At 39.5% G+C, this 22,909-nt stretch overlaps 1 protein-coding gene across 1 annotated transcript; it reads left to right on the top strand.

The window, feature by feature from the left end:
* Nucleotides 1–4,733: 4,733 nt before the first annotated feature.
* lim2.1 (lens intrinsic membrane protein 2.1) lies at nt 4,734–22,689 on the top strand. The gene is made up of 5 exons (XM_041802088.1): nt 4,734–4,819; nt 8,086–8,267; nt 12,262–12,411; nt 12,513–12,647; nt 22,628–22,689. The coding sequence occupies exons 2-5, from the start codon at nt 8,093–8,095 to the stop codon at nt 22,687–22,689; spliced, it is 522 nt and encodes a 173-aa protein (XP_041658022.1). The 5' UTR covers nt 4,734–4,819; nt 8,086–8,092.
* The last annotated feature ends 220 nt before the right edge of the window (nt 22,690–22,909 follow it).

The raw sequence follows: 22,909 nt of genomic DNA, 5'->3' as shown, positions 1-22,909 counted from the left end.
TCTGACACACTTTTAACACTGAAAGCTACTATTAGTCCTTTTCTTAAAGACGACAGAACCATGTCTGTCTGTTGCATTTTTACCTCCACCAAGGAGGTTATATGATTGGAAGGGTTCGTTTGTTAGTTAGTTAGTTTGTTTGTTAGCAATATAACTCGAAAAGTTATGGACAGATTTTGATGAAATTTTCAGGAAATGTCAGAAATGTCATAAGGAAGAACTGATTAGATTTTGGGACTGATCCGGATCACCGTCTGGATCCAGGAATTTTTTAGAGGATTCTGTACTATTGGGAGACAGGACTAATGGCAGAGGTCTGTGCTCTCTAAGTGCTTTTCTAGTTAACCTCTGTTTTTTTTTTTGTTTTGTTTTGTTTTTTTTTGCCATTTATCAACAAAGGAGTGATTTCCTTTACATCCTGATGTGAAATAAAAAATGCACACCAAGGATGGTGCAAACAGCACAAAAATACAAATAATTCACAGGCAAATTTTGACACCTCTCTGTGCACATCAGAAGGGACGCCATTTCTCTGAATAAATTATGCATAATCTTAAAAAACATTTGTGCTGTAAAAGTCTGCAATGTGTTTTGCATAATCCTCTGATAAACTGAAATACATCTGAGCAGAAGATAAAATAAGGTTTATGTCTTTTGTCCTATTTTACTATAACATGATCAGCGCTGCCTCCTCTAGTTCATTCTATAAATAAAACAGAATTATTCAACATTAAAGGCCTGTTCAAGGTTTAGTTCCAGGTGGGTCTTATTCATCTGGGTTATGGACTGGTCAGAGGAGTAATTCCAGGGAGCTGATTGACCCGGAGCAGTGATTAGTCGAATGTCTGAGGTCAGATAAGACTGTAGTTACCTCCACCAAGGAGGTTATGTGATCGGGTGGGTTTGTTCATTTGTTAGTTAGTTTGTTAGCAACATAACTCAAAAAGTTATGGATGGATTTTGATGAAATTTTCAGGAAATGTCAGAAATGGCATAAGGAAGAACTGATTAGATTTTGGGAGTGATCTGGATCACCGTCTGGATCCAGGAATTTTTGAAAGGATTCTGTACTATTGGGAGATAGGACTAATGGCGGTCTTCGTCTATAAAATCTGCCTTAAAACTTTTTACAGCATGCAGACAAACATCTTCATGAGATCTGGATTATGCAGCTTGGACAGCAGGTGCAGACAAACGTGCACATGTGCTGCAGGGTTTCTGACGTCCTTAAGCTCAGGGTGACTCCAGCACAATAATGCCAGCCTGCCAGACACACACTTTGTGTAATTATCCCCATCACATTACCTCCTGAGTGCTGCATGAGCTCCTTACCCACCCATGATGCCACCTAAATGTAGACTTTCCCAAACAAAATTAATCCCTGAAAAGACGGATGGATTGGAGAAAACATGGCTTTGCTCTGCTGTCACACAGGCATATTGTCCACTTTGATGGTGCACGGGAGGATATCAAATGCCCTCCTGGCTGCCACACTCCCAATGGAAGAAAATAGGCTGTGGTCTATAAAAATGAAGTTAGATGTAAGTACAGCACTCAAATTTCAGGCAGAAAAAAATGCTTTTTCTGGGGCATTTTGTTGTTGTCAATTGGTCTGAGCAACTTGCTGTAATGCAGGTAATGGAGCTACTCTTCTCCTTTCATCTTCAGGGTTTGTGCATGCGCGTGTGTCAAAGCGGTGAGAGGCCGGCTGGATGTGGGAAAAGAGGAGCAAACACGGTGAGATGATGGTCGGAAAGAAGGAAGCATAAAGTCGAGGACAGACGGGAGATCTGTCACTGCTTCTTCAAACATCTGCTGCCTCCATTTACCCTCACTGCTGACAATTTTCAAAGTAAAGTTCTGTCACATTTGCAGAATTTTGACTAAAAAAGTTTTTATTTAGCATTGTAAAAATACATCAGCAGGAATAATCTTCAATTTCACTGAAAACTTTCAGCATCTTCCATTACAGCTGATACTGACGTATAGCTCCTGCTTCAACCAGGCCTCTACTAAAAAGAGGCTTTAAATAAAGACGACATTCAGTCGGACCCTCACTAAAGGATTATCAAATATTAAACAGAACTGTCTGACTGGCTATTTATTTTCTAAAGTCAGCAGTCGTGTTAAAAGTCAACTTTGACTAGTCGTGAAGAAATCCACAGGAAAAGGAAAAAGTTTACAACAACCAACAATCTGCCGATCATCACACAGATGCTGCTAACAGGCCGCTTACAAGCAGCGGGTTAATTTGGAGTATAACAGAATATTTCCACACACCTGCATGCTCATTTTCTGCAGTGACACATTAAGATAGGGGTGTCTAACTCAAGGCCCGAGTGCCAAATCCAGCCCGTGGTACAGTTTTACCTGGCCCGCAAGATCATATCATATTTTAATTAAAACTGGCCCACAGGTCAGAGGTCAGCAGATTTCCTCCGGTATAGAAATGTAAGTTTAACCTTCAAGATTCAAAGTATCCTTGTTAAATCATAAAAATTATTCGATGTTGATAGTGTATAGTTAAAAGTTGACCCTGTTGGGCCCTCAGGTTAAACCTACACCCAGATTTCGGCCCCTGCTGTGACTGAGTTTGACACCCCTCCATTAAGACCTCGCCTGCCATCTTTTTGGTGTCCATGCTGTAAATGCAAAACCATGAGATGAGCGACTCGCCAAGTTTAGGTAAAAAGGGACATCACACAGCAGTAATGTAGATTAAATCCCATTTGAAAGTGTGTGAAAATAGCAGTTTAATACAAGAATGTTTGCAGCAGAGAGGCTCTTTGCATCATGCAAACATTAAAGGGCCATTTTTTTTTAGAAAAGTTTAGACTAATCTTCATTTCCTCATTTTTGTATGTTTTTGTAAAAAAAAACAAAAAACATAATAATTAAAATTCCCCTAAATACAACAATTTATGTCACATTTGCAACCTGCTTCTAAATAATCACAGTAAGATGGGGTTTTTTTTGTTGTTGTTGTTTTCAAAATCCTGAAGTCCTAATTTAATCGATCTAATACTTTATTGGCTATAATACAGAATAATTTTTTGCTTGTGTTTCTTTAAAAAATACGTAAAATGTGGAACTTTAAAAATCACATATTGGCTTGCAGTATTGGGGAAAAAAATCACAGTGAGATTATTTATCGCTCTGTTGTGCTTCCTTCTTTAGTCAGCTTGTTTCACAATCCACAGAGAGTCCACTACCGTGCATTTACTGGGAGAATATGCAAACTGACAGACCTCCAATCACCTTCTGAGATTTTTTTTTTTAAGTCTTGCCAAACACTTTCTATGGGAGCTTTCCCAGATGAGTGTGAAAAAGACTTGTGCAACTGATGTTTGAAACAGTCGATCTGGCGTGTCAGGTTAGGGGAGTTGAACTTTCACATGTGGAAACGAGGGATTTGGAGGACTCTGAAGAAGACAGGACAGATTAGACTTCTAAAGCGTTCACAGAAGAGTACCCTTTGACCCCAGAACCCAGTTAGTTTGATCAGTGGTGAACACAAGTTTTTGCAGTACTGTACTCAACAGCTGAGGCTGAGTCTGCCTGTAGAAGTAGTCTCAGGCACAACTCATGCACACCACCACCAGACTGAATGTACTGAAGTGAACCCAGGCACTGAATGATGTAACTGAAAGCTGAGGAGGGAGAAATCACACTCAGAGCATAGTTTGAATTAACCTACCTCATGTGAAAACATGAGGTGCAGTAACCTTGCACAGCAGATGGATTGGCCCGTTTCCTTGTTTCTCACTGGTGAATCCATCTTGCAAAGCTCCCATCTGAACCGTTTTGGCCCGGTTAGAAAGTGACAGGACCAATCAGCGACGAGGGGCAGGTGCAACAAGAGGCCGGTGCAATTATGGCGGGAGAGATTAGCGTGGATGCTGCTAAAGCGCCAGTTTTATCAGAACTTGACGAAATTTCTTCGTTAAAAGAAGAACAAAGAACAGCAGTGAGTTGTTTTCTTTTCAAAAACCACAAAAGTCGTGTACTGACGTCTACAGTCGCCATGGTTCGTGTTCTGCAGTTCTCTATGGAGTTTACTTCTCGGTTGCGGCTATGTCACGTGTCTTGTAGCTCTGATTGGCCTGTAAAGATGTGACAGAATGTTCATCCAATCATCCTCCGAGGATCTTTCAAAAGCTCTGCCCTTTCCAAATGCTGTCTATCGAAGGTTTTCCAGATGGATGTGTGAAACACCACGTCAGCGTGGGGAGTCAGTGGATATTCTGAATTGTTTGAATGTAAGGAATATACATCTGAAACACAGCTAGATTTGCTTTTATCTTATGTCACAGACTCAATGTAAAGATGAAGTGTGCCTACAGTGAAATAGGCAGCAGCCTTCAGCGTCACTAAAATCAAACATTTAATTATCTGGTCTTAAGCGATAAACTGTCTAACTTCATTTACTCTAAATCAGCCTCTTTTGCTCTAAAAATGAAACAGAACTCCGGCAGAGTTCCCAAAGACTGGTCAGTCGCCTCCTCTAAAGCCGGTTCAGCCCTCCACTTTCAATCAAAACCGTGCAGTCATCACTATTACTTCAGCTCGCCAAGCTTTGGACATTTCTGTTTTTTCAGCAGATTCCCAAACCTGGGCACCGCTGGCTGCTGATTGGCTGCTGGTCAGCCCGGTCTTTTGTGTCTCTCTGTGTTTGTTGTAGCCCCAGTTTCTCCCTATTCAGCCCGTCAAACGTTAGTGCTGTCGGCCTGCTGCTCACGCCCGTCCTGTCATTGAAGGATCTTTTATTTGTCAGGTCATCCTGTCTGCTTTGACGCCGTCATTACAAGGGTTAATCAAGGTAAGCTTATACTGAATTTAGTCCAGTAATGCTGTGAATGATATATTTATGTTTTTTGTTTTATTTCTGTGATTTATTGTGGAGACGGCTCAGACTCTTAAAGCTCCACAGAAATATTTGACCAGGCTTTTGCTGCACTCTGGTTCTGTCTCCCTGCTGTCAGCTCTGCCTTTCTTTATAAGATTTATCTCAATAAACCTTCCTACAAATGATGACTCAATGCATAATTGAGCTGGAAAACTAAAGCACTCGCTGCAGTCAGGGCTAGTTTCTCCACAGAAATATCAAACTAGGCTTTTAATTTGAAAAGCACAGATCGTAAGTGCGACCATACTGTTTGTAATAAATATTCGACCAATGTGAACAGCGTAAATAAACAAACAAATCTCTATTTATCATTTCAGGCCCATGCAGGCCCTCTAACAGCCCTGACTTGTTTACAAGCAAACCGTAACATGGCCGCCATGCACCGGTCTGAAATAGCCATACATCACAAAGTACTGGGCAGAGCTATGAATGCTCTACTGATGCATTTGTAAAGCATTAGCAACCCTAGAGTCCAGTTCAGACCACTGATTGGTGACATCACAAGCCTGTTTCAGACCGTAGGGGTCAGGGGTTGCAGTTGTCAGCTAGAATCAAACTGTCCGATGCTACAGTGCTTTAAAAAACTATATAAGTATGTATAATGCTGCATATTTGTCACACTTAAATGTTTCAGATCTCTTGACTAATTCTAACATCAGACAAAGATAGCCTGAGTAAATACAACAGTCAGTTTTAAATGATGATTTCATTTAAAGTTAAATTCCACTATCCACTGCCAGGCCTGATTACTGCCTGATTTGTTGAATAGAACCTGTGACAAAGTGAAGTACCATCTAAAGAAATTCAAGACCAGATGAGAAACAACATCACTGACATCTAGCAGGAAACGGCTACAAAGATATTTCTTTGGCTTTGGGACTTCAGCCAACCAGAGAGAGCCATTATCCACAAATGGAGAAAACTGTGAACAGTGGTGAACCTACCCAGGAGTGGGCGTCCTACCAAGGTGACTCTAAGAGTGCCTTGACGACCCATTTAGGATGTCCCAAAAGAGCCCAGAACGACATCTAAAGACCTGCAGGCCTCACTGACTCAACAATAAGAAAAAGACTGGGCAACAATGGCATCAAACATCCTGATGATCCCCAAGACTTCTGGGAAAATATTCTGTGGACTGATCAGACAAAAGCAGAACTTTGTGGAGGGTGTGCCTCTGGAGTAAAACTAACATTTCATCAGACCAACAGGCAGACATGGTGGTGGTAGTGAGATGTCTGGACCAGGATCTGGACCACTTGAACTATGAATTCTGCTCTCTAGCAGAAAATCCTGAAGGATAACGTCCAACCATCAGTTCATGACCTCAGGCTCAAGCACTCTTGGGTTCTGCAGCAGGACGATGATCCCAAACACACCAGGAAGTCCACCTCTGAATGGACTAAAAACTAGATAAAGGTTCTGGAGTGGTCTAGTCAAAGTCTGGACTTAAATCTGACTGAGATGCTGTGGCCTGACCTAAAACAGATCGTTCATGCTGGAAACCCCTCCAATATGGCTGAGCTAAGACAATTCTGCAAAGAAGAATGGGACAACATTCCTCTACAGTGATGAAGGACTTATTTATTTACATTTATTGGAAAATGCTTGCTTGTATAACAAGCAGCCTCTTTATCTTAATCTCTCAGCTCTTTTACAGTAAAATCAGACTCTGGAGACAGCGGCACACATGCTGAGTGATGTGACTGAGAGGAAACCGTTCATCAAGGCCTCTCTGAGTGAAGGAAAATGAACGACACGTTTGCTTTTTTAAGAAAATGCTCTAACACAGTGTTACTTAACCAAAGAGCCAAACTGCTGAGAAATACTTTTGCAAGAGACACAATCTAAGTGGTGAAAAGCGGCAAAAATGTGACAACAAAAAAGTTACAGGTGGCAAAAATGGTAAAAAATGCAGCAAAACTGGGTGAAAATGGGGAAAGATAGTGGGAAAATGGTCAGAAAGTAGCAAAAATAGGTGAAAAGGGACAAAAAAGTGGCAAAAAATGAGTGAAAAGTGACCAAAATGGGCATAAAGCAGTCAAGATTGGCAAAAATTGGCAAAAAAAATGGGAAACAAGTGGTATGTAATGGCAAAATGTAGCTTAAATGGGCAAAATGTGGCAAAAAAACAAATTAAAAAAGGAAATAAGTGGTATTTAATGGCAAAAGGTAGCTTATTTGGACGAAAAGTGGCAAGAAATGGTAAAAAAAAAAGGGCAAGGATGGGATAAAAGTGGCAACAATGGGAAAAAAAGTGTCAAAAAAAAGTTGCAGAAATGGGCAAAAATCTGGAAAAGGCGGTATTTAATGGCAAAATGTAGCTTAAATGGGCAAAAAGTGGCAAAAAAATGGTGAGAAAGGGTAAAAATGGGATAAAAGTGGCAAAATTGGGACTAGGTGTCAAAAAGAAGTTGCAAAATGGCCAAAAAATATCTTAGATGGGTGAAAATGGGCAAAAATGGTGAAAATGGCACCATTTTTTATGGTTTTCTGGGGAGTAATGTTTAAAATGAAGACATTAAAGAGCCACATGTGGCTCCAGAGCCACACGTTGAGTATCACTGGTCTAAAATACCTATCCAGCTGTCATAAAAAGGTTATCAGAATGTTCTGAGTCTGCGATAATTGAGACTTTATTGTCCTGAGGATCAAACAGACCTAAAGGAGTTCTGGTTTGGATTGAAACAGCTGCTGGAGATCACAGAGAGGATGCTCGGAGGGAAATGTGATCCTGAGCTCTTCAATGAATACACAGAGCTCTTCAACGAGCATCCCGTCCCGGTTTCAGACATAACAAGATATATCACTCTATCATCTTTCCCCCCTGAAAAATCCACGGCAGCTCTCCATGAGACTGAGAGGACGGATGCAGGACATTGCATCCAGGTGGAACAATGAGCAATAGATGGATCAAGTATCAAAGCATCGCTGGACTCGTGTGGGGGTGGGGGGCTAGGTAAAGCCCATCTTCAAGGACTGATCTCTCGGAGAACAAAGTGGAGCGTATGCACACCAGCGACCCCGGAGCTCAATCCAGTGGAAATAATATGTTCATTACAACGCAATTACTGACACTTAGAGGCTCTCTCCCTGAAGTGTGTGTGTTTGAGGTGGAGAGGAGGGGGCCGCTGACCGCTGATGCTAAGTGACCTTATGTCCCTCTGTCTCTCTGTCTCCAGGTGCAGGATGTACAGCTTCATGGGTGGAGGGCTGTTCTGTGCAGGCGTGGGGAACATCCTCCTGATTGTTTCCACAGCAACAGATTACTGGATGCAGTATCGTCAGTCCAGTAACCACATGCACCAGGGCCTGTGGCGCTACTGCATGCCTGGAAAATGCTTCCCTCACAGCGACAGCGTCGGTAAGAGCAGCAAAGAACTTACTGTTAGCCAGAAAGACAGAGGAAGTTCAAAATAGGATGCTAGCTAAGATACTGGGAAAAACACAAGGCTTTAGGGCGGGAAACTGAGGCCACGTTTAAATGCCTCATTCATCAACGTCTTCCTGAGATTTTTCTCAAATTTGCTCAGAAAGTTTCTGAGAGAAACCTCCGTCAGATTCATGACATGGTCTAAACTACTTTAATTGTTCTCTCCTGTATTATTGTATTGATGAATGCCAGGTCCTTGTAAGCAGGAAGATTATTTCCCTTAGTAGGACAGAGACAAAACTCTTTTTCTTAAATGTATATTTTAAGGTTTTGGGGCGAATTATGCCTCTATTTACAGAGAAAGACAGATGATAGAGTCTGAAACACTGACGGTAGAGCAGGAAGTGTCATGTGGGAAAGGAGCCACAGGCTGGACATGAACCTCCGACATACATGGGGCTCGACATAACCAGATCTACGCCTCAACAAACCCCATCTTATGCCCATATAAGGGCATGAGACTGCAGGGCTGTGGGCAAACAGAGAAGGCACACAGGAGTCAGAAGAGAAGTAAGAAGAAGTCGTGCATGTCTAAATGGAAATAAACTGCAAAAACAGTCGCATGCACGCTGGACTCCAAGTATCAGAAATACTTTGACCTCTAATAAAACCCCAAAAGACTTATTTGATTTTATATTTATGTTTTTTTATATCAAATATATGCAAACACATAAATGTGTTGACACCAGGGCTGTATTTTCATGTAATTCAATTATCTAAAAGTGCTTCATTGATAAAAAGGATATTAGATAATCTCACTTTGGTCCTGTTCAGGCTCTAACTGTTGGTCAGTCAGAGGTTTACTGTACAACCTTACACTCACACAGGCCTGCCCACAGAGATAACCGGGCCCCTCACTGGCCCAGTTAGAGAGTCCTTCTGAGATGTGGTTTCAAACATGGATCTGCAACATCCCTGCTAGCCTCTTGGCTAACGTTCACCTGGGCCAGGATTAGATCTGTTTTCAAAACTGAGTGAAAAAGAAGAATGTTTGTAAAATATTGTTGGGCTCATATGCAGCTTCTCTCCTCCAGGATCCCAACATTTCTGAGGTCCTGGGTTGGCTCTATAGCAGGGGTTTTCAAAGTGTGGGAGAGTGAGCCTCCCCTGAGAGAAACAACCATATCTTCAAACATTTATAACATTTGTATATTTTTGATATTTTGGTCTGCAAATCTTCTTAAACATTCATCTTTCCCAGGTACTCAGTTATTTAGCTTCAGTAATGACTCTATTGCCAATACTACCTGCTTACTTTGCTCTACGCTCTTATTAGTGGGAGCTGCAAGTTTTCATCTGTACAGTTGATGCAGGATTGAATAACTGCAGACCATCCTCCACCTTCAGCCTTTCCTGGTATTCACTTTTGATCAGTGCCAGTGTACCAAAATATTTTTCACTTCCTGTTAAAAATTCTCCTCGTTTGGTCACTAGACTTGTTGCTCAGTCTAAGATGGCCCCAAGGTTATCCAGCCTTACGCTGTTTAACACTGTGATTGGAGCACCATGGGGATCCTTGCAGGAAAATCCCAGCTTGAATAGTTGACTCTATAGTATAAAATATATACTCTATAGTAATTATAAGTCTATCCATTTTGCTCCATGCACAGCCGAAGTTAGCAAAGCAAATCTCACTTTGAAAACCGCTGCTCTATAGAGTTCAAGATTAACTAATAGTTATTTTCCATTTTGTTATCATTGGTTAAATTTAGGAGCATGGAGCGTGTCGGGGAGATTTCTACATTTTAGCAGCTCACGAAAACAGGAAGAGTCCTCATGAATGTCTCTTTGTTTAGTTTTTGATTGTATAGAAATGTTTCCAGTGAATTTCAGTAAAGCTGCTGTTTTTTAGGAGTATGATAGTTTTTGTTTTTTTTTACCTTTTGAACTTGATAAAGATTTAGGAAGGTGAATAGCACTCTGAATTCTGTGGTTAAAAACACTCCATGACAACATTTGACAAGTAACAAAACAATTTTTAGACTTATTTAGGTATTTTTACTGGGTAAAATAAATATTACACTCAGGGTGTTTGTGATTTAAAAAATGGCAGTATAAATAAATCACAATATTCCAAATGAATGTACAAAAATATTATTTTCTAACTTCTTCTGCATTCACTCTAGCAAAGAACAGAACTGATCAAATATACATTTTTGGGGGGATTTAACCCTTTAAATGCATGTTTAAATGTAAAAACCCTCTCATTTGTTAAAAATAAATAAATAAATAAAATAAAAAAACATACAAAAATAAAATATTTCTCATTTACTACATGCAAATTACATTTCCTATGATAGATTTTCATAAGGTTAAACATGTAATGAGCAACAACTTTTATTTGAATGCATTATTAGTCTAAATTTTGATAAATTATTGCATGGCCCTAAATGGTCACTAAAAAAAACAATAAAAATATTTTGCATTTAAAGAAAATTTCAACTCTTTTTCATAATTTTTAAACCAAACTCAGACCTGATCATAAATATTAAATATTAATCCATTTGTGGGGATTTAACCCTTCAGGTGCCGGTTTAAGTGTTTAAAAACTCTGTTGTGCTCTCTGAATGTACGTTGATAGCACTTACACCAGGGGTCAAGTACATCTGCACAAGGGTCAGATTTAGTCTCGACAGAAACTCTGGGGTCCGGACTTTCACTTAGACAAAAGTTAAATAAATATTTTGGTTTGATTAAGTTATTATTGCAGCAGTATTTGTATTTTCTTTCAGAGAAGGGGTGATTTAGTACCAGTACTAACTCATTTTTGACACTTTTAACCCCTTTTTAATACTGTTTGCCTCTTTTTTCCTCTTTTACTAATTTTTGCAAGATTGAACTCCTCCTGAACCACTTTTCCTGCATGTTTTACCCACTCTTTTATCCATTTTGGCCGCTTTTTAACCCCTTTTCTTTAATTTTTTAAAAATAATTGTTGCAACTTGAAAATCAATGTTTGCCACTCTTTCACCCCTTTTTGCAACTTTCCTGCCTATCATTGCCCCTGTGTGCCAGTCTTTAACCCATTTTCACCACTTTATCAGGCTATTTCTGCTGTATTTTTGAAAACTTTTAACCCTTTTTTTAAACTGTTTGCCTCTTTAACTCAATGTTTTTCAGTTCTTTAGCCCCTTTTAAACCACTTTCCTTGCATGTTTCATCCTCTTTGTGCCACTCTTTTATCCATTTTGCCACTTTTCTTCAGTTTTTGCCCATTTTTAAAGTACTTTCTTGCGCTATTTTTGCCAGTTTTAAACAATTTTTGATACCTTTTGCCCCGTATTTCCTCTTTTAGCATTTTTTTTCCACATTCGACTTCTTTTCACCACATTTTCTGCCATTTTTTGTCCTTTTGTGCCACTCCCCATTATCACCCATTATTTTTGTAACACTTTTGCCAGTGTTAACCCCTCATTTAAAGCCAAAGGATACTCTTAAAACCACAACATCTTCTTTCCCTCCTTTTCTGAATTTAAAGATCTTTCGGGGGCTGGACAGGAAGTATTGGGGGGCCTGATATGGCCCCTGGGCCACCAGTTGATGATCAGTGACTTACACAGTCAAAATAATCAAAAAAGAACAAAAAGAAACGACCATAGCCGCCTCTAAAGGTAATGATGGTGGGTTCAGGTCATTTTCAAAGGTTCTACTGTTATTGCAATGTTTTCAGCGGGCTGACATGTCTGTTTTTTATAGACTGCACGTGTTTTAATCTTTATTGTGCTGTTCTTTGGGTGATTTCTATTGATGATTTGTTTGATGGGTTTAGTTTCTCTGTGTGACATCGGTCTGATTATTCTGGTTATTCGGCTCACAGATGTTTCCAGGCGTGTTCTTCTTCACGTTGGTTTGTTAACCTAACCTGACCAGGTCACTTGCTCTGACCCCAGCACTGACTCCTATTGACCTTTGACCTCTCTCACAGCCCACCTAGACGCCACGCGCGCCCTCATGATCCTCTCTCTTCTGGCCTGTTTCATCGGCATCATCATCGGCATCATGGCCTTCATCCATTACTCGTCCTTCGACAGGTTTGACAAAACCTTTGCTGCAGGCATTTTGTTTTTCATCTCATGTAAGTCCACTCAGATCTTTGCTCTGCTCCTGAAAATAAACATTCCCTGACTACTCACTGTCCTGCAGGAGTCTCATTTCCCTTTTTCTCACCCTTTTTAGGCTTTTTAGTGTTTCTAGCGATGGCCGTGTACACTGGAGTGACGATTAACTACTACGGGAAACGCTACGGGAACTATAGGTTCTCCTGGTCTTATATCATCGGCTGGGTGTCTGTGGTCCTCACCTTCTTTTCAGGTAAACATGAAAATTACCTGAGCCGCATGTTAATCAAACATTTAAATCACAACTAGTATTTCTATGGTTGTGATTTATCTGTTTCACAGTCACATTTTTGTTGTGCATTGAGAAGGAAAATGGACAGTAAAAAACAGTTTGATGTCTGAAGGTTCAGATGACTCTGACTTGTCCACTGAGTTTTTAAAGTTAAATGAGACTTTCAGGAACAGTGCTGGACTTATTTTAGACCACTGTTGCTGCAGGGAGACTCTGGCCTGGGTTAAAGGGGCAATGAGGCCTGCTAACACTGCGATCATACAAATGAACCCCGTCATTATGATCATTAACTGCATCTCAGTTAATGCTCCCAGCCCTTATTTTAAACTTTACTGTTACTCTCTCCTGTCCTCTTCAGGCCTAACGCTTTTATTTACACGATCCCCAAAATCTATTTGAGTCCAGTAATACTCTGAAATAAAACTGGGGGCTTTAAAGGCACAACATGTAGGATTTTTGCACTGAAATGTCTCACTAAGATAAGAATAAGCCTATGTAGTATATTCTTAGTTGAGAACTTGCTTTATTTTAAATATTTCAAAGTTTTCAAAGCCAGAGATACCCCTCGCTTCTATATCAGTCACAGGAAGCGTCATATCTACAGGGCCGTTTCCTGTTATATGTGGACGATGCAAATGCATGTTGTTTCAGACACAAAGTCTGAGTTGCACAAATTACCTGACTTTCCAGGTGATTGTGTTATTTTTCACAATGAATCACAAAGTCCCAACGAGTTGTCCCTTTTTTTTTTGTTGCAGACTAAACCCGGGTAAATTAACAACGCCAGAAACTAAAGCCCTGACATCTAATGTATTAAAGAAAAGAGAAAAGAAAACAGGACTGGTTTTCAGTGTTGGAAACACAAGCTGGGTAAGCTCACCTGCACGCTGTAGTCGTCAGGGCCTCCGGCCTAGTTCGCTGTTGAAGCATTGCGTGGTTTGGCGAGCCCAAGCTTTCTTTCAGTTCAGTTGGGTAACAACTCAAAAACAATGACTAGTTTCATTCAGGTCCGTGGGGTTTGGGTTGCTGTAGAGTCCGAGTTGGCGTCTTCTTCTCTCAGTGGCAGCGTTCCCCACTACCTGAGTCTTCTGACGTCGTTTAAAGGTGACACAGCTGCAGCTTCGCGTGCACTGCTGTCATGGTGCATTCAAGACGGTCGGACACTCCAACACAGCTTAACCCAATGTTTATTTCCCACATGGAAACCAGTCCAAAACAATTTACAAGAGAGAAAGGAAAGGAAAGAAAGGAAAGGAAGAGGGACTCTATCTATCATGCTTACTCCTAACACTATGTTTAAGTGTATGAGTGCACAGTAGGAGCAGATCCCCAAGCAGATTCTCCAACTCTGGGGCGTTTTTTTCCTTGTAAAATGTAAGACAGCATGTTAAATCTCCCTGACAGCAGCATGCAAACAGGTTAAATGTGTTCACAGTCTCACCCAAGAACACTCCAACATGTGACTGACTGTAGGAGCTGGGGATCAAACCCACAGCCCTCTGGTTGGGAGATGACTGTCTCCGCCTACTGAGTCCCCTGCTGGTCACCGTGCATACTGGTCATGTGTCATAAAAGATTCATTCACACAGTGTGAGCAGACCTTCCACCATCACTACTAGAGAGTCAGCCTGAAATCACACAGTGGACGCTGAGCTTTATGCAGCCAACACAACGGCTGAGAATCTTCAGAGGCTCCCCTAATTTCACTCCAAAACAGAGAGGACTAAGATAAAGAGAGACCTGTATTTACCTTGTTTTAGCCAGAAGTTTACATACAGGGTATGAAAAGACACATAACATTTTATTTTCACTGTCTGACTGTCTGGGGTCATACTGAGACAAAAGCACCATGTCTAGTGATCAAACCAGGGGAATTTTTGTCAAAAAAGTAAATTCAGTAAAGAGTTTCAGTCACTGTGACATTTAAACACGTGAGCCTCTGCTAGAGCAGGTTTTGGTGATCAAAAGTGAGTACCAGGCAAGGCTGAAGGTGGAGGATGCATGGATGCAAACTCATACTTAGAGCGTAGCGCACAGGTGTCAAACTCAAGGCCCGGGGGCCAAATCCGGCCCGTGGAACAGTTAAATCCGGCACGTAAGATGATCTGATATTTCTGTTCTAACTGGCCCATCAGTCTGAGGTCTGCAGATTTCCTCAAGTATAAAAATGTGAACTTATCCTGATGATTTAAGATCACAGAATCTGAAAAAGGAGTAAAAATATTTAGATAAGAAGTCAGGAATGTGGGAAAAGAAAGTCATTTGTGTTTTAATTTCACATTTTCAATTTAACATCTCACATTTAAGTCTCAAACTTAGGATTCTGACTTTTAATTTCATACTTTGAGCATTTCCACTCATAATTTTGACTTCTCATATAATATTTTGAGCTTTAAGATTCATAATTCTAATTTTTAAGTGATATTTTGACCTTTTTAACCAACTATTTTGTATTTTGTCTCATATTTTCAACTCCAAACTTTGACTTCATAATCCCATAGTTTGACCTTTAAGACTCACAATTTAAAACTTTTTTTCACATTTGACTTTTAATTTTGTCATTACAAATTGTATTTCATATTTTGACTGTTTAAACTCATGATTTTTACTTCTTTCTAATATATTTACCATTAAAAAAACATTATTTTCCAATTTCATGTTTTGACCTTTTTGAACTAATAAATGTATTTTTCTCAGATTGTGAGCCTTTAAACTTTTCTTTTTAACTTTTTAAATGTCAAAATAGTTTATCATCAGTGCTAAGTTGGTTTTTTTCATATTTTATTACTGGCGAATCAAGGCTGACAGTTTCTGGTTCAAAAGGCGACCCTGTTAGGCCCTCAGGTTAGTCCTGAATCCAGAATCCGGCCCCTGCTGTGACTGAGTTTGATCACTGACTGCCTGGTAAAGATGGAAAGTCAAAAACACATGCTGATGCGTGATACATAATGCATCTGTGGTTTATTATAGTGATGGGCTGTTATTGCACTGACGGTCTTTACATGCCCCCATACATGCTCAAAGTAGCAGCCCTGGGCTCAAAGCCAGCTTGTGGCTTCTTTCCTCCACCTCTCTCTCCTGGTTCATGACTATTAATTTTCTTCTTTCTATTTCATGAAACCCCAAAAGTCTAAAAACAGACATTAATTTCATCCAGGAGGAGCTCAGTTAATCTCATATGAAGATGTTGATTTGAATCACATCTTTGTGCCGACCTTTAGACCCCACGTAGAAAAATGTCTAAAGAAATGACTCTAAAAAGCGGATAGAAGCAGGATTATACAGAGAGATTAGATTGGTGTATTTGGTCTCAGTAGCAGAGTTTTCTCTGTTTGTTTGCTGACATTCAGCTGTTATCTTTTTCTGCTAAACCTGATTTTAAGCCAAAACCTTGAGCAGTTTCTTTCCTCAATAAACCACTAATGCACTCAGAGAGGTGAAGATAAAATACTCTGAAAATATCTGATGAAGGCATTTGAGCAACAGGCTAAACACTCGCTTCTTAAAAACGATTAATTCTACATTATAAATGTTCAAATTAAATGTATTAAAGCAGAGGGGATGAATTAATTAACCTGAATGTGTTTAAGTCTCTAACTCAAACATGCAGGACCGTTGGATGATGTTCAGTTCCTGTCAGTGTCAGCGTGCTGAATATAATAAAATTAGAGGTCCAGAATAGCACCACATGTTTTAAATCACATTAATTACGTACTATTCTGTAGTTTTAGTCCCACGGTCCGGCTGCTGCAGCGGTACTAATCAGTGTAGCACCTTCCTGCTCTCACAGTGATGTGAAATCAGTCACTGCTGCTCCTTCATCTCATATTAATCTCACCAACAGCTCAGTGGAGACTTCATCTTCATCTCATTAACATTTACGTAGTCCTACTTTTTATACACTTCACTTTATAAAATGTAATAATCCCAGAATTCCTTCATTTAATCCTGATTAATCCTCCATGAAGTTCCACTTCTCTGCATTTTAACAACAGTGTGTTAGAATTTATGCACTGACAAATCTAAAATAGTTTAAAACTGTTCCAGTTTTATGTCTTTATTTTGAGGTCTTACAGCAGGGGTGTCAAACCCAAGGCCCGGGGGCCAGATCCGGCCCATGGAATGGTTAAACCCGGCCCACAAGATGATCTCATATTTCTATTATAACTGGCCCACCAGTATGAGGCCTGCAGATTTGCTCCAGTTTGAAAATGTGAACTTAACCTTGATTATTTAAAATATCCTGTTAAGCCATAAAAATCTGAAAAATTAAACATTCAAGAGTAAGAAAAATTAGATAAGTCAGAATTTTGCATCACAAGATTATGACTCAAATTTATGATTTTGTCTTTATATTTCAAACTCTGACCTTTTCAACTCAGAATTTGGACTTTTTATGTCGTATTTTTATCTTTTAGAGTCACAATTTTAAATTTTAAGTCATATTTTGACCTTTTCAACTCTTTATGTTGGCTTTTTAACCTTATATTTTAACCTTTTTGATTCATGATTTTAAATTTAATTTTTTTAACTTTTTAGGTCATTATTTTGAAATTTGCTCATATTTTGAAATTTTTAACCCCTAACTTTGGCTTTTTAATCCCATATTTTGACCTTTCAGACTCACACTTCAAAATTTTAGGTCATATTTGACTTTTAAATTTATGATTTCCAATTTTATCTCATATTTTGACCTTTCAGACTCTACTTATATATTTGCTTTTTAAAAACATTATTTTTCTATTTTTAATATCATTTTCTGACCTTTAGAACTGATAATTTGGACTTTAATCTCAGATTTTAAGCTTTTAAACTTTCCTCCTTTACTTTTTGGGGAATTTCTAAATGGTTTATCATCAGTACTGTTTATTTTTTTGTTTTGTTTTTTTGTTTTTTGTTGGTTTTTTTTTTTGAATTTTTTTTGTTTGTTTGTTTGTTTGTTTGTTTGTTTTTTGTTTGTTTTGTTTTGTTTTTTATTACTGGTGAAAATGAGGTTGACAGTTTATGGTCTGTGTTGACCCCAGTAGGCTCTTAGGTTAGACCTGAATCCAGAATCTGGCCCCTGCTGTGATCGAGTTTGACACCTTTGTTTTACAGTATTTCCATAAATTTTCAAAGTCAGAGCATTTCTTTGTTTTTGTAACTGTACCAGGCTGTGTGGAGGCTGCCATAGGTTGTGATCTCTCTCCCTCTCTCTCTCTCCCTCTCTCTCACACACACACACACACACACACACACTCTCCGGCAGTGCTGAGCACCGTCCACCTCCCTCTCAGTCCTACTTCTAGTTTTAACTGAGGACTGTTCTATAAAATTGCACCTTATACGGCAGATTTCCTAAACAGAAAACTGATGTTTTATTTTCACTCATAAATTTCTCACAGTGGCTGAGAAATGCAGTTAAAAGGCTCTTTCATGTTCATGCTAAAACTGGTCCCAGGATGTACATGTGCCCTAGCTCCCAGCGCACGTGCACATTCCAGCGCGACCACAGAAGTGCACTTTTAACTGCATTTCTCCCTCATTATGAAAGTAGAGACCCTGCGTGGGACTCTTTTCTAAAACCCCACTCCCGCAAACTCCCGCTGGATTTCTGACCATTACTGCCCACACCCAGAACAGGTGTGTCAGGTGTGCCTGCATCCCACCCACATCTGACAATCCACGTTAGATATTCAGAATAATGGACAGTGCATTTAATTAAAGGCAATTTAGATATGTTTACTTCAGCACCACCATGATGAAGTTTCCTCTCTACACAAAGAAAACAACCACATCCTTTTCAAGCATAACGATGGCACACATGGATAAAAAGGTGCTGGAGTCTCAGACTGATTTAACTCCTGGCTTAGTAATAGAAATGTTAAAGTAATATTTAATGACACAGCATTTATTTTAAGTCATACAGAGGTGAAATTGTTTTCAGATCACTGGAAAGTTCATGTGTCATAAAAACTGCAGCGCACTTCCATCAGCTCTCACAGACAGTAGAATTAACTCTATAAATGCCTTTATTGTCCTCATCATTAGATGCTTCATGCACAAAGGCCAGTTTGCATGGAAGGAGGTAATTTTTTTCCCCAAATAACTGCAGATAGGCTTAAAAAATGTGTTAGACCACCTGTCATATCTGTCTCAGAGACCATCCAGCATCATGAAGTGCTTTAATGCCGACTCTTTCATTTTCAGTCAGCTCTCCACGTTTTACCATTTTGAACAGGAATGAGGAATTTCAAACTGAATTCACCTTTTTATACCCAAATTTGAGCCGGCTCACTGGGCTTCTCTGAGAAGTCAGAAATGAATCAAGCATAACATTCAACCACTAAAACTCATTTTTCTGTTCAGGAATGACAGTAAATAACTATAATTTGACATATTAATCAAGAAATATTAATGTGCTTTACTATTTTTTCAGTTTTTTTGTAAATCAGTAAATTGTAAACTTCATGGATAACAATAATAATTCTATTTTAGCATTAAAAATATCATTTAGGTTAAAGAGCTTCTACATATTGGTGTATTAACCATTGCAGAAACATAAGAAATGATTTAGGTAATTACCAATGCTGTTAATTTAGGGCAGCTGTGGCATAAACCTTACTTTGGTTAGGGTTAGGGTGGTCTAATACATTTGTTGAGCACTGTACATGCTCAGCATCTCTGCACACAGGTGCATATGTGCAGTGATGGGACAACAACACAAAGAGGAGAATTAAAAATGTCTCTTTTCACTTTTTTAACAAGTTTTAGTGACGCACCTTATTGTGAAGCTTTAACCAAGAATCACATGGCCCGCCCACCATATAAGGAAGGACCCATAATCAAACTTGTGTATGCAGCACCGGTGACTACAGCTGACAAAACAGATATTTAAGTCTGATTTCTCAGTGAATGATGCTAACAGCAGTGTGTGACAAATCTCTAGTACTTTCTCGTTTAATACAAACATAGAGAAGTACAAAAGAGAGCTCACGTTGATCGTGGATCATAGAGCAGGTGAATCTTATTTAATTAAAGCTGCAAGCAGCATTGGACGAGTCCTCGCTCTGTCGCACGTCCCTCATGCCCGTTTGACCTCCACTTTGAGGGTTTCATCCCTCTTTGATCCTTTGACCTGCTCAAAGTTAGACTGAGGTGTGTCCCTGCAGCTCTGTCAGGAGCCTCAGACTTTATAATGGGTGTGTATTAAGCATTCCATTTTCCCGCCTTCAGTGAGTCACATGACCAGCTGCACGGTAAGCTTATTGTAATCTTCAAAAAACCTGCATCTGTAAGACACACAAACACACACTCATGCGCGCTTTGCGTGCTAACACACACAAATGCACCATCTCTCCCATTCACTTCATATGAGATATATTACCAAAGACACCAAAGACTTTATGAGGGACTGTATGTGGATGAGAAGCCACCCTAAGTCCCACCATCCCGTTAAAGCATTGCTTAAATGGGCTGCTTTATTGGAACAGCTCCATGTGTGTGTATGATCAGAGCTCATGAGCTCAGCCCTGCCCTCTGTGTCTGCCCGGTTGCCATGGTAACTAATGCCTGCATTCCAGCTGCTTTCATCTGTCAATCAGTGAGTGACATCATCACCAACTGCTCTCTTGTTCAGGAGTGAAATTGACTGAAATGTTTTTGAATCTCACCTCACAGATGCCACAATTTGGACCAAATCTCTCTAAAAATAAGATATTTTTGTAGTAAATTTTGTCAGGAATCCATCCATGTAATTTTTAAAGCTGTAGGACCTTTGGTTTTTTGTGTAGAGGCCCAACTTCAACATGTTGTGTGGAGCTGTATTTTACCCCCCCCCCCCATTCATTTGAATGTGAGCAGCAGGGAGGGCTTCTTCGGGGTTGACCAACTTTGAGGGCTTGTCATTCGGACCTTTCGAGAAACAACAAATTCCCCAACATTTTTTGATCAGCATGGCTTAGTGTGTCTTCTCTGTGAGTTTCAAGCCGATACGATTTACGGCCTAGGAGAAGATGCATTTTGTTCGGAGCCCTTTTTTCCTAGAAAATTTTATTTTAAAAGGCAAATTGCCGGCTTCCTGTTTGAGATAGGTTAGGGGTGTCAGCATGTGATTTGTGGGTCTCGATGAGACAAGCATTTCAACAATGGTTTGATCTGTCTACGACATTCCTACTGGCCACGATTGCTGTTTTAGTGTGCCTAGGTGGTGCTAGAGAGCACATTTTGGCATGTTTGTTTTTTTTTTGTTTTTTTTTTCATTTTATCAAATTTTTCGCAGAATCTGAGGTATGCCAATTTTGGTGAGTTTTGAGCATGTTTAGGGGGTCAAATTAAGGTTCAGAGGCGTGGGAATAATAAGAAGAAAGAAACGGACCAGATACAACAGGGTCCTTGCCCCTCTAGCTCCTGCTAGAAGGGGTCTTCGGACCCTAAATATGTGTTGTTTTCCAGCTCTCTTACTCTTATGCACTCGTAGCAAATGAAACACCTTCAACTCAGGCGTGGCGTTGTTCCTAGCTCTGACATCGAAATCCCAGAATGTTGACTTTAAAGGTGCAGTGTGTAATATTTAGCCTAGTAGCATTTAGAAACACAAGCTTAGTTAAAATGAGACATAACATTTATAAGTAGATTGTTCTAAATTAGTGTTGACATCTAATAACATATTTTTTAAATCCAACTTTAAAATAACTCAGAATAAGCCTTTTATTCATACATAGGGAGGGTCCCTTCCAAGGGCGCTGCCATCTTGGATTTTTTGCATTTTGCCTGTTTCTATGGCACCACAGAAGGAATCAGATGTCAGATCTATCATATATGTATATCAGATGTCAACACTAATTTTGATCAATCTACTTATAAATGTTATGTTTCATTTTAACCAAGCTTGTTTCGCTAAATGCTACTAGGCTAAATATTACACACTGCACCTTTAATAGAAAATCTGAACATATTCCTGAGTTTTTTCGTGGCACCAGTTTCAAACCAGAACACTTAAGAAGTCTTCTGAGACGTATCGAGGACAATTGGAGCAACGGTGTGTCATGTAAATCAACACAGACACACACAGACGCCGCCAGTGATAGTAGTAGATAAGAGTTATGAATGAAAACAGTTGTTGTTTTCTCGAACAGAGTCCTCAATCCCAGTGGACAGCAGAGGTGGGCGGGGCTTGTCTGTATTTGTCAAATGTGATACTGTTTTGGTTGAGAGCCCCCTGGTGAAGGAGTTCTACATAGCATGCATTTAAATAATCAATGTAAAAATCCTTAATAAAGACATTTCTTTGACTTTGTTTTATTGATTAATCTGCACAATCAGAAGACTTGATTCTCATTGTCAACATGGACTTAAAACAGTTTTAAAATATCAAATAATTGAATTTTAGATATTTTGTTAAAAATGCAATTAAGTGCAATTTACCATCAAAATTCCGCAATACTAATAATTGGAAGTACCCGGTTATTACCCATAATTCTCTGCATAGTCAAGCAGCACAAATGATGATGATGTGTCAACGACAGTCAGAGATGCTGTATTTTTATTTTAATCAATGATGTACACACAGATCCACTCAAAAATGAATCAAAAATATCTACAAGAGAATATCAGGGTTAAACTTTGCACTGGTGGCTTTTTACACTCTGTATGTGCTTTAGAGTATGTCTGACCTTACACAGCCTTAAGTTTGTCCACACTTGAATGTGAAAACAAATCAGCTCAACATTTATCAGCTCCAGCTTCTTTTCTGTTATCGTGTTATAAAATCCCACTGCTAATGTTGAAGCAGAGTACTGCAGAGCAATGTAGCCACACCTGTGCATGACTATGTTGTTTACACAACAGCAAAGCTCCCCTTAGAGAATAAACCAGGCTTCAGACAACATGAGGGTTCGATTTTAAAATTAAAATGTTGAATGGTTTGATAGCAGAGCTCACCTGTCGTTCTGTCTTCACAGGTATTTTCTATTTTTGTGCCTATCGGATGCATGAATGCCCCCGGAGTGCAAACTCTCATTAGAAGACTTGACCCTTGACCCCGGACTGACCAGGGTCAGATCATGTCGACCTTCCACCATCAGCATGCATGCAGAATGTAATGGCTACACTCGTACCTCTGAATCATAAATGAACTGCAAAGTTTAAGTGGTGACAATAAAGACTGTGGAAATGTGGCTCTTCTTTTTTCATTCTAGGATACACCTGTATTTTTCTTTTTTTATCCTCAGATACACCTGTAT

This window comes from Cheilinus undulatus, linkage group 12, assembly GCF_018320785.1.
Source record: "Cheilinus undulatus linkage group 12, ASM1832078v1, whole genome shotgun sequence".
In the NCBI taxonomy this organism is placed as follows: domain Eukaryota; kingdom Metazoa; phylum Chordata; class Actinopteri; order Labriformes; family Labridae; genus Cheilinus; species Cheilinus undulatus.
The sequence above is the reverse complement of the archived record's forward strand: the minus strand, read 5'-3'. Positions and strand labels throughout refer to the sequence as shown.